The following is a 12,500-nucleotide window of genomic DNA, read 5'->3' as shown; positions in this document are numbered from 1 at the left end:
TGTCCCTCTTTTGTGTTGAGAACAACTAAATTAGTTTCCTCTTTTCCCATGAACAACTAGAATTGTTTCCCCCCCCTCCCCCCCGCCCCCCCCCCCCCTTTTTTTTTTTTTTTTTTTTTTTTTTTTTTTTGTGTGTGTGTGTCTAGAGAAGAACTAAAGTAATTTCCTCTTTTGTCTTGCAGGTAATGGGGAAAACAGCGGCTCATTTGGCTTGACTGGAGTTAAGAAAGGTAAATGGCTTTGTCGTTTGTTTTAGAATCATTTTATTTTGTAGTACATTTTATGTTTTATAATTTTTATGGTGATCTCTGATAAGAATATTTATATTTTAAATTGAATTTAAAATTGCTTGAAAAATACAGTTTCATTAGATATTTAAAAACTGTATACAGAAAGCAGAGGTAGATCTGTTCCAAGCTTTGAATTAGTAAAAGTATTTTGTACTGAAATCATTACCACTTCTGTGTTTTTATAATTTTGGTATTTCTTTTTCTCCAATAAAACACCTGGAACGAATAAATGCATAAATTTTATAACTAACTAAGGAGCAGAAGCCTATGCTGGTGTATAATAATTCTAAACAATCAATCTTTAAATTAGTAGTTAATTACCCACTTGTTTTCTTTAATCACCGTGACCTGATCATGTTGGATTATAAGGTCACATGTGTCCCGAGTTTCTATCAGATCTTAAGTCATAAAATATTAATCATTATCTCTCTTAGATTTAAGGTCATCAATTCTCACATTCATTATTAAACTTGGTTGTAAAATATTTTATGATCTCCTCAAAATTAAAGTCATGAATAATGTTCAAAGCTGTTCTATGGTAATTTCATGGTGATGTGTTATGTAGAAAAATATATTTACGACAACAGTTAGAAACAAGCACTTTGATCTTATGTCCTTGAAATGACCCAATATAGTTTGCACTTGCCATTTATGCTTGCATTGCCTGGTATATTCCAAGAGAGATTGAATACTCCCTCTATAATTGGGAGTGGGGGGGGGGGGAGGAAGGCAAAAGCGTGTGAACTCTAGAGATAAGCAGACGTGCAACACTCTCGCGGCAATTATATCTTCCAATGGCTGTCATCTCGAGGAAAGAGCAACAGTTATTTTGGTCAGAAACAGAGATCTCGCTCCCCGAATCCGGCTATAAACCATCCAGCCACTTCCTTAATACCCGTTTTCGCCTCTTTCCTTTACATAAGTCGGTGTCGTCAGCGAGTTGGTTGGTGTCCCTGTGCACTTACGTCGTGCAGAGACTGGGAAAGGGATTCAGGATAGATGGAACGTTTTCAGAGTGTTGTCGAGAGATGGGGCCTCCGAGGTTGGGGTGGTCATGGTGGTGGTAGTAGCAGTGGTAATGATGCTGTGAATGGGTTTCTTTGTTGAAAGATGCTTCTCCGGGACAGACACCCAGCAACAGCCTTTATATCCGGGCTAATCTTATACATTCCACTTCTATGTTATAATTGCTAATACTTGCCCTTAAATATATGGATTTCTTGTATATATGGAATGGTAGTTTTGCGGTCAATTTGTACGTAATTGGTTTAATACGAAAATGTAAACCATACTATTATTATTATTATTATTATTATTATTATTATTATCATCTAAAGTACAACCCTGTTTTGAAAAGCAGGACGAACTAAGCTCAGGGGCTCCAACAGGGAAAATAGCCCAGTGAAGATGTAAAAATGGTGGATGGTTACTACCACTTTTACAATCCTGATATTGAAAACAATTACAAAGATATGTTGATTGCGTTATCATGAAGAAATGCTGCAACCTAGTACCGTAACTGTCCATGATACGGATGCAGAGCTTTATTTATAACTCTCCCTGTCACACTTATACACTGTTATGATATTCCATTTAAGACTAGTAGTTATATTCGGTTGCTCTTATTAATATGTAAATAAATATAAGAGTGAACCTCATAGAATTTCTTTAACCGGGTGGTATCAAATACTCCAAATATATTTATGCTAAATATCTACTTTATGTTTACGGTTAGTGTGTGTTTCGTATATGTAATTTTATTACATGGTAATTGTCTCTTTGTAGTTTATTGATTATTTCATATTTTTCGTTTAATTACATTTCTAATTTATAGGTTTCATGAATAAATATTTCCATCAAGTTATCACTGTGAATCTATGTAAGTTGAATATCGTCACAGTTTCAGGGTCTTTGATGTCATTTCACTATGCTATTTGGTAGATTTTGTCTGTTTCTGTATTTCTTATTATCTATTTTATCTTTTTGTGCATTTAATCGCTTTTAAGCCTTTTTTTCCACGTATACCTGTTCCGTAGCAGCTTGCAATACAAGTCAATAGCTTTTTCCACAATGAATTTGCTCATTGTAAATAATAATGGAAATTTATGTTTATGCATGGGCGTGAAATTGTTTGTATCGGAGCAGGAATGCATGCACTTTATTGCGTACAATTATTTCGAATCGCACCATCGCTGCAGTTAATGCAGGATTTGTCGTGTCAATAGTTATATCTGTTATTTGTTTGCTAGATAAAAAGAATCAACAGCTGATTAGAGGTGAGAATTTTATATATATATATATATATATATATATATATATATATATATATATATATATATATATATATATATATATATATATATAAAAGTGCTGACGCGTCCTGACGTAGTAAAAATAACTGGTATAATTGTCAATGGTGTCGAAAAATCCTCATCTCGATCACCATGTGTCCTGAACGCATGGATTTGTAACATATGCGAGTTCTGCCATGTCGGAAGAGGAGGGTCATAGTGGAGAGGGGTGATGGTGGGTGTGGAACGGCAAAAGGCAATATATTCTGCGCTCTGTTTTATAATCAATGTATTAATATATGTAAATATGATTAACGCTTTCCTGTTATTAGAATATATGTGATGCGACAGCTGCTGCCAAAATTGTAGAATTTGACTGGGAGAGAAATTGACAATTTTGAAGAATTGAATCGTTCAAAGTAAATGCAGACTGAAATTGAGGTTTCTCATTTGATGCAGTTAGGGATTTTCGAGGCATTCAATTCTTTATAAAAGGCCACATATAAATGTTAGCAATTTTATAGCGATGTTACACATTATCAGGAGAGTGAATCATCGGATCCACCCAAAAAAAGAGAAAATTAGTGGGTTTTGAAAACGGTCGGTAAATGATGCTGTTTTACGAAGTAGAGCTTTTTATGTGAATAAAGCTGTTTGAACGCTGTTTTAGGATATTTTCCTGTTAGAAAAATAAATGGACGTTTATTCGGAGATACAGTAGGTTATTAGCGTGACTGAATGATTTGTTATGGATTGTTGGTAATCCTATATGCTAAAGGCTTCTAGCTCTATAACCGTCCGTAATTACATTGCAAAGCTGAACATATCAGATGGACCTGGTGTGGACTCTTGGTCATTGAACGTTACCCTTGTATTAAACTTCGTAATTAGGAATCTTAAAAGGTATGGCAGAAGTGTATGTTGGGTGTAATTGTTTTGCATATGCTTTAATTTCAGCCGTCAGTTATGACCGATATGTTTTAATCTCCCAGGGGACACTTGAATTCTTTTAATATCCTTTTGATCTCAGGCAGATACTTTTTTGATATTCTTCTTGTCCCTTTTTGAATATTTCTTTTTCACTTATTTATGATTTACAGTGTTATTAGTTAATGCATTTGTGATAATTGGCTTTCCAATCTTCCGACTAGTCATAATAATATTGACGTTATTTGATACGACCTATAGTCAATTCTTTTTAGTGAGGCAGATTTGCACCGACTAGCAAGGGTGCCCTTTTAGCTCGGAAAAGTTTCCTGATCGCTGATTGGTTGGACAAGATCATTCTAACCAATCAGATAGCAGGAAACTCTCCCGAGTTAAAATCGCACCGCTGCGAATCTGCAAATGCGCCTCATTAAAAAAAATTAGAGTGTAGGCCTGAATGCTTTTGCCATAGGGATATTGTATCTTGATCCTTCCTGGGTGCTTCTCCAGTAGACCGATTTGTTCAATGTTGGGTTTAATTTTCCTAACAATATTGATTATTTTGGGGGGTTATCTTCACTAAGTGTCCCATCTCTTATTGTTCCAGTAATTCAAGAGTTGGTGTTTGCATTTTGTTTTGCAAAATAACAGCATCTATTGTTTTTTAATTGCAAACTTGGGAAATGGTCGTCTTTGCAGTGTCAATATGTTCATAATCGTATAAATTTGAGGTATTTTGCCCAATGTTTACGCCATTCTTTTCATTATATGATATTTTTATTATTTTACAATTTTATGCTTACCTTTTATGATTATTCTTGTCATTGAAATTTCTACAATGCATTTTTTGGATTGTTTTTATGAATTCGCTTTTATTGTTGTAAGCTTAAGCAGTTCTTGTAACACTTAACTCATCATCAAATTCCTAGTGTCCCTTAATGAGGAAAGAGAGGAAATCGCAAAGGAAAAATCTTCGGTTTTCAATAGAATGTCTTTTGACAGCTTGATAACGTAAGATAATATTTCTCAAGAGAAATGAAAATAAAATTATCAAATTCCAAAAGTAATCTATTCAGTTGCATTTGTTAGACCCACATTTTTTCTCCTTTTTTAACCTCTTCTATGACATAACTGAGTTTGCACTTAGTGTTCCCATTCATTTTCTTAAAATGTTTCAAAATGTCGGTGCTCAATCTTCGAAACTGTCTAATTCATTCAACGTCTACATGTGAAGAGTAATAAGGTGAATGAAATTGGTATGAACATTAACGATATGATTCCACACATAATGAAAAGAATATGAGCAGTATGAATGTAATTCCTCGCTGAAAGTGGAATTATTCCAATGAGAATGATGCTGATAAATATGATTCTTTACATCCTGCCTCCCTTCCTCGTTTCCACTATCTCTTCGCTTATTATCCCCATATCTCTTTCCTATCTGGTCTCGTACTTATCTCTGCTTGATTACAGTACTCTCGCATCCATTTCAGTATCTCGGCGTTTCATTACCCTTATGCTTTTACACTATTTTGTGTTGGCGTCTCGTCTTTCCAGTTTAATTACCTCCCTCCTGGTTATCTGTATGCATTATATGACTTGGACCCTTTTTAATAAGCATTAAATTAGCACTAGATATTACTTTCATTATCCGTTTCTATATCTATCATTCTTTTTATATATCCTTTTTCACGTACTAAATAAGCATTAAATTAGCACTAAATATTACTTTCATTATCCGTTTCTATATCTATCATTCTATTTTATATATCCTTTTTCGCGTACTATGTCTTTTTATACGCATTATATCAGGTAGCCCTCTTTGCTTGACGGTTTCTGAATTATAAGCACCCTTTAGTATCCTTCTGACCACATCATCGATCTTTTTCATTAACTCATTTTAAGTTTGCTGTACATCCCATTATTAATTAATTTTGGCATCCATTGGAATATCTTTGCTCCCCCGCTTCATAACCGGATGAGCTCGGCATAGCGACCATTCACGGGATCCGTAATTGGATTGAGCGTGTAAATATTGATATGGGGCATCAAAACGCTATCGACCTGGTGTATGATAGCTGCATCCCGCCTGAATGACGCTGGGATCTCCGTTCCGCTTGATTAGTTTTGTAGAGGCAAGTTTAGAAATGTTGGAGTGTGCAAGTTTTCACACACACACGTACACACACATATATATTATATGTATATGATTTATATTTTGGTTGCTTATTTTAGCGAAAGGGCCATCTTGCTGCTCAGCTTTGGGAAGTGTAATGAGCCATATTGTCTGATGAATTATACGCACGAGCGCACGCACGCACGCACGCATATATATATATATATATATATATATATATATATATATATATATATATATATATATATATATATATATATATATATATATATTGTGTGTGTGTGTGTTTGGGGGGGGGGCGTCTTGGTTGTGCTTGACATTGTCTCAGCCCATGAAACCTTCTTACTCTACATACTATCAAACCATTTTTTCTCAACTGATTGCATCCCCTTTCTCTAATTTGCATCGAATGCCCGCACTTCTAAAAGGACGATGGTTCACCACTACCATAAAGAATCCTGACTTGCATTTGTGGAAAGTTTCCCGTGTTCAATCCACCGAGATCCTCTACCTTTCTTGATTCACAGGTTCTGTGATTTCAACCCCTTTTCCTTGCATTATCTTCATCCATTAGTTTTAATTGCTAGTGTCACTGTGAATCAATTCCTTCCATCCGTCATTCCAACATTCTTTCTTTGTTCCCCCTTTCTTTCTTCAATATATCCCATTGCAGTACTTTACTCACATCCAAGAAAGTCTTTACAGAATTACTTAAGCTTTTTCCTTCTTTCACAGCTCTACTGGGCTACCATCAAACAACGCTGAATTATCCCCAAACAGCTATCTGCTCCATTTCCAGTTTCTTTTTATAGCCCACGATTTTCGCCTGTAAAATTGTCATTGCCCCTACCTTCTCGTCTCCTTCCATCCAAAAGGTTACTATACATATTTTTGGCTACTCGAAACTAGTCACTCCCATTAACATAATTCTACGCACTTCATTTTCATCGTAAAACTTATTGCTCTCAGCAAATTGCTTCTATAAACATCATCAACGCCTTTCACATAGAATATTTTGTCATTACTGACGCAATATGCACGAAAGTGTTATGTACATATATTTTTCTATTTCCTTTGTCTTTTTCGTGTAATTTTATTACACTACTATAACTCGTCTCCTCCTTTTAAGTAAACCTACACTGTGCCATTTCTTTCAGAGAACATTGACTGTATACGTCTTTAGATACCTTCTTTAAAACCTTTAGCAATATATAAATGTATCAGTCATATTTTACAAGTTTTTTTATGTTTATAAATTTTAAATATGTATATATATAAATTTATATATATATATATATATATATATATATATATATATATATATATATATGTATGTATATGTATATGTATATATATGTATATGTATATGTATATATATGTATATGTATATATATATATGTATATGTATATGTATATGTATATATATGTATATGTATATGTATATATATATATGTATATGTATATATGCATATATATATATATAGATATAATGTATAATTTCTTTTTCAGTCGATTAATTAAGGGCTAGCATCCGATATGAGTGAGATATGGAGGTCAGATAGGAAGGTGGCGTTTATCCCGTTGCGTAATCTTGCTAACGACCTTCATTTGATTGTTGAATTTGCATTATGGCATAGTAACTGCAAAGAAATTGCGTCCTGCAACTATGGCGACATAGAAACAGCTCAAAATGAAGACACGAGGCAACCGGGGTTGACGTTGTTTTCACAGTAATCACATGAAGGCGAGTTTTCGCGGGTGCTACGTGACCTTGTTAAGAGCATTGGTTGAATAATGAGGTCTCTGAGCTAAGGCTTCATTGGCAATAGCGAACGCGAGAGGTGCTCCTTATTGTTGATGGGTCGTTTGCATGATGGTTTGTTGTTTTGCTGAGCTGAATTACGATCTCTTTCTACGTCATTATGGACTGGTGTTCGTGTCGATCATTTCTTTACGAATAGCAAAAGCTGCTCTGGAAGAGATCTGACCACACTTTCATTTTTATGACAATTAAAAAGTAATTATTATAGATGAAATTATGTAATATGGTGGCACACTTATATCTCAGTTACGGAGTGGCAAGACTGAAAATAATGGCAACAGATGATGGAGGTAGTTAAGCGAGGGTGTTAAGGAGAGAGGATATCTTGTCATCCACCTTCGAGTGTCAACATGGCACGTCGCCTGAGGTTGTTGACATACAACTTTCAATCCAACCCCCAAAGCCTTCCCCTTCCCTCTTCTGTCACCCCACTTCTTCCCTTTACACTCCCCTATTTAGGACATACAATACACTGCCAGCCTTCTCTCTCTCTCTCTCTCTCTCTCTCTCTCTCTTTCTCTTTCTCTCTCTCTCTCTCTCTCTCTCTCTCTCTCTCTCTCCTCTCTCTCTCTCTCTCTCTCTCTCTCCTCTCTCTTTATGAAATTAATATATTTTGATGACTGTAAATTAAGTTTTCCTTCATTGTTAAAGCGAATTTGCAGTGAAGGTTGGCGTAAAGCAATTATTGCGTGAAGTTTAGCTCAAGTAAATATATGTAAATGTTTTATTGCGTTAGAATGCTCGAGTTCATGTACAGTTTATGAAAACATTTCGGATATGAACGAGGCCGTTGTGTAATCCTCCTAATTGATGAAAGGGACGTAATTATTCACATGTAAATGCATTTTTTTTCACGGTGTATATTTTTAAAGTTAATTATACATTGTATTCCCCCGTGGCATTCCATGTGTAGCTTCTGTTTTTCGTCTTAATTAGCAGTGTGGGATCCGCCCGTCTGTGTGGTATTCACATCAAGAAAAATGTTTTTAAAGAAAAGCGTTTGGACGTAATGTCTTGGTTTAGGATTTTCACTCTATTATACTTGCATCGTCTTGAAGATGCAATTACGAAGGATTTTTTTTTCTCAGTTTTGGTAAAAATTCATTTATATTATTTTGGGGTCTTTTGGCCATTCAGCATTACCTCCTTGCACTCTGTTTTGCTCTTTTAATCTGAACATATCGCGTGTTTTTATTTTAAGCTCTTGAGGTAAATTGTCTTTCGGGGATGATAATCACGTAACCCATGTTTACTAACCAATTCCATTCAATTTGTGAATTTCTAAGCTGTTGAAACACTTTTTATACCTGACCGGAAGGTAAAAGAAATAAACAGGCAATGAAGACTTATTTTTTTTTTCCAGAAGAGAGGTCTAAATAATCGTATTCCATTTCTATATTGAATTTGATTTTGCTTGCTTATTTCTCTCTGAAAGAGCTTAGTTTAAATTGTTTTTTTTTTTTACTCTCCTGATATGTTTATTCAAGGGGAAAACGGCTTTTGTAGCATTTGATTATGTATATTTATTGGTAAAAATGTGTATTCATTTGCACTTTTCAAAATTTTCTTTGTATTCACGTATTTTGAGAGAGAGAGAGAGAGAGAGAGAGAGAGAGAGAGAGAGAGAGAGGAGAGAGAGAGAGAGAGAGAGAGAGGAGAGAGAGAGAGTGTGTGTGTGCTCTGTAATACCTCTCACTTTTAAGAAATTTTTTTTATATACAATTTGAATAACGAACATTTATGAGAACGTTTGCTTAATGCTATTCATGTGAAGGTCGTATTGTATTGTGATACAATTGGTTATTATTGTTTTCAGGAAGAAAAAGATTTTATCTATAATTTCAATTATTCTGATTCCAATGTTCATGATATGTGACTTTTTCATAATTTTTCTTTTGTTGTTTTTGTTTATGCAATACATACAGCAATTATGTAATGGGCATAAAACGATGTAACTGTGGGATAAGTACGGTAATATGAATAGGGCCATTTTACAGCACCCGTGTAAATAGAAATACGTATGAAACGTTGTTGCTTTAAAATAAGTGAAGCAATGAGATAATTATATGATAAGTACAGCAACGACGGAAATGTAGATAAGTAAGCTGCTTGTAAAACTAAACAACTTATTTCCGTTTTCATTGTTAAGTACACATGTGCATGTTTTACCTTATTTATATGTTTATAATCTCTGTACTTGTCTTTCCCGAACTTGGATTTTAGGACCACCAAAGTAATAATCACCAAGTTTTGAAAGATGTCGTAGGGCAGTTCGTTCCCAGGCCATCAACGGAGAGTCTCTCTTCGAAGGTGACTCCCCGCTGCAGTCCCATGTGTAGTGTCGACATCTGCATATCAAAGAGGACGACGCAGGCAATTCAGTCTACCTGAGGCACGTTTCTCCTCCTGTCTGAGGGGGACAGCTAGGAACTTTGAAGAATGAGAGAGAGAGAGAGAGAGAGATGAGAGAGAGAAGAGAGAGGAGAGAGGGGAGAGAGAGAGAGAGAGAGAGATGGACCATGGTATTTGTCGCTACAATGCAGAAATGATTTTAGTGTATTTCTAAAGCTAATGTACAACCCGTGATCCTCAGAAATGAGGGCAGTTTAAGAGATGGCTGAGACCCGTGTTTCGACTTTTATGAACCCTTATTCTATATACCTTATATAAGGGTTAGTGGTAAGAGGGAAGACTCCAGGTATAGTCTACAGCAAGTTTGGATAGGGAACATATAACTCGAAGATTATTGTACTCGTTTATTTAAAGAAAAAACACAAAAGAACATGGACACTCAAGTAGCTGATACAAGCGAATAGCATTATAGCATTGTGAGTGCAGTAGTGGTCGTTGTAGTTGTAGGTATCGCCCTAATGTTGAGTAAGCTTTCTGCACTGTGGGTCAATCCATGATTCAGCGGTTTAAGTACGAATATGGCAATGACCACTGTTCTGTTTTTATACCTCTGGACCCACCATCTTTTATCGATATGGTTCAAATGTGATCATAGACGTACACATGCAGTAGACGCAATATATATATAAATATATATATATATATATATATATATATATATATATATATATAATATATACATAAATATATATATATATATATATATATATATATTATATATTACTATATATATATATATATATATATTATATATATAATATATACAGTATTTGTTTGTGTGTGAGAGATTGGCCCCAGTCTGATCACTTATGAGCGAGTAAAAGCTGATGAAACTAAACAAATTTATAGACTCCTCATTTGAAACTCTCTCTCTCTCCTCTCTCTCTCTCTCTCTCTCCTCTCTCTCTCTCTCTCTCTCTCTCTCTCTCTCTCTCTCTCTCTCTCTTTCTCTCTCTAAATGTTGTATTTATACTGTAGTTTTAACTTTCTTACTATGAAAAGCAGTAAACAATAATCCTTTGGATCATTAGACGTAATCCTTGATCCTTGTTGCAACATCTCCCTAGGGTTCATTACCCTTTATAGCACTTCCTTACCTCTGATCTTTTCAACGTGCTGCACCTAATCCCTTTTATTTGTTATTCATACTATTACTGATTTTACCAAGTAATTAGTGTTTTCCAAGAATTGCATGCTTATTGTACAGTACAGTTATTTTACCTGTTAAATATAGTCTAAATGTATTTATATGGTATTAAAAGTTCTTAACTCTTCATATGGAATTGGTCTTACTTGTTTCAAGGCTCGCATGATTAATTTTTTTTTTTTTGGGGGGGAGAGTTATTTCAAATTTATCCAGATGTAAAAAGTGACACTTTTTTTTTTTCCCTTTCCTTCTACTAATTTCGTGTTTCTGTTCAAGCCTACCTAACCTTGAAAGTTACGGGTTCTCTTCTGCCCTTTGTCAATATGATTATTATATTTTATCTTCTCTGCTACTTCTACTCTGAGAAGTGCGATCTGTCACAGTAGCATACATACAATTGGGGTGAGAAGTGCTTAAGACTGAAGACTAGTGGCAGGTGTTGGCGAAGAACGGCCGAGGTGGTAGGAAGAGAGTATATGTTTGCGGAACTTGCTCTCGCACTTTGGCCGACAGTGTTCAATGGAGTAGTAGTAGTAGTAGTAGTATGTCGTTGGAGGCTGACAGATGGCGTTGCCGTAGAATGTTGGACGCCTTAATTGTCGTTTCAAAGTTTTATCTGATTTGTTCATCTTATTTATTTTACATGGGTATTTATTCCCGTTTCTTAGCAATTTCTCCCATATAGATTATTCTATACTTATCCATTCTTCATACTGGGCTTCTGTCATTATCGGGCTTCTTTAGCTTTGTAGCTTTACTTTTAATAATAAAAGATTTATGCTATAGGTTGTTGTTAGATAGCAGAACGGTTAGGGCTGTTTCCATAGATATTTATTTTCATAATATCGACAATGGGTTAAAGAAAATCCGTTGAGCTTTTGTTGATCCTGATCTTTGTTAAAACTAATCCCTATTTTTTTTTTCCAAAATTGACCAATGTTGTTTCCATCAGATGCTGGTTTTAACCGTTGTTTTTGGTTTAACAGATATTTTGCACCTAATCGGAATTACCTTTCCTTTCAATTTTTCTTAATTCTTTGTTACTGGCATTGGAACATCCGTGGAGTTACCGGGGGGGGGGGGAGAGAGAGAGAGAGAGAGAGAGAGAGAGAGAGAGAGAGAGAGAGAGAGAGAGAGAGACTGTTGAGCCCAGGGAAGGTATACTGCCTTCATTTTTTTTTAATAACCGTTCCCAGTTATACCCTATGAAAATTTTATTTTTTAGCTGTACATGATTTTTATGACCTTAATTGTCCTCTTCTTCATTTACACTTGATAAGCATCATTGTTTTCATCTTTTTATATAATATACTCTTGCAGACGCCTTAAGTTATACTTCTTATTATTATTTTTTTTGTTGTTGTTGTTGCATATTGTGTAAGGGTCTACACAACCTTATGGAACCCATCGGAATTTCTTATTCGCCCAACAGGCTCCCTGTGTTGAAGATAATCAAGATGTAAAAAAATAGAAT

The 12,500-nt window shown here is 35.0% G+C and overlaps 1 protein-coding gene across 1 annotated transcript in view; it reads left to right on the top strand.

Annotated features, from left to right (window-relative positions):
* The window catches only part of LOC137645419 (cysteine-rich motor neuron 1 protein-like), a 302,487-nt gene that overhangs the window by 49 nt on the left and 289,938 nt on the right, over nt 1-12,500 (top strand). The window contains exon 2 of the mRNA XM_068378225.1: nt 183-230. Within this exon, the coding sequence (XP_068234326.1) occupies nt 183-230 (48 nt within the window). The remainder of the gene's footprint in view (nt 1-182; nt 231-12,500) is intronic.

The sequence above is a fragment of the Palaemon carinicauda genome, chromosome 8 (genome assembly GCF_036898095.1).
Source record: "Palaemon carinicauda isolate YSFRI2023 chromosome 8, ASM3689809v2, whole genome shotgun sequence".
In the NCBI taxonomy this organism is placed as follows: domain Eukaryota; kingdom Metazoa; phylum Arthropoda; class Malacostraca; order Decapoda; family Palaemonidae; genus Palaemon; species Palaemon carinicauda.
This window is presented reverse-complemented; position numbering and strand designations above follow the sequence as displayed.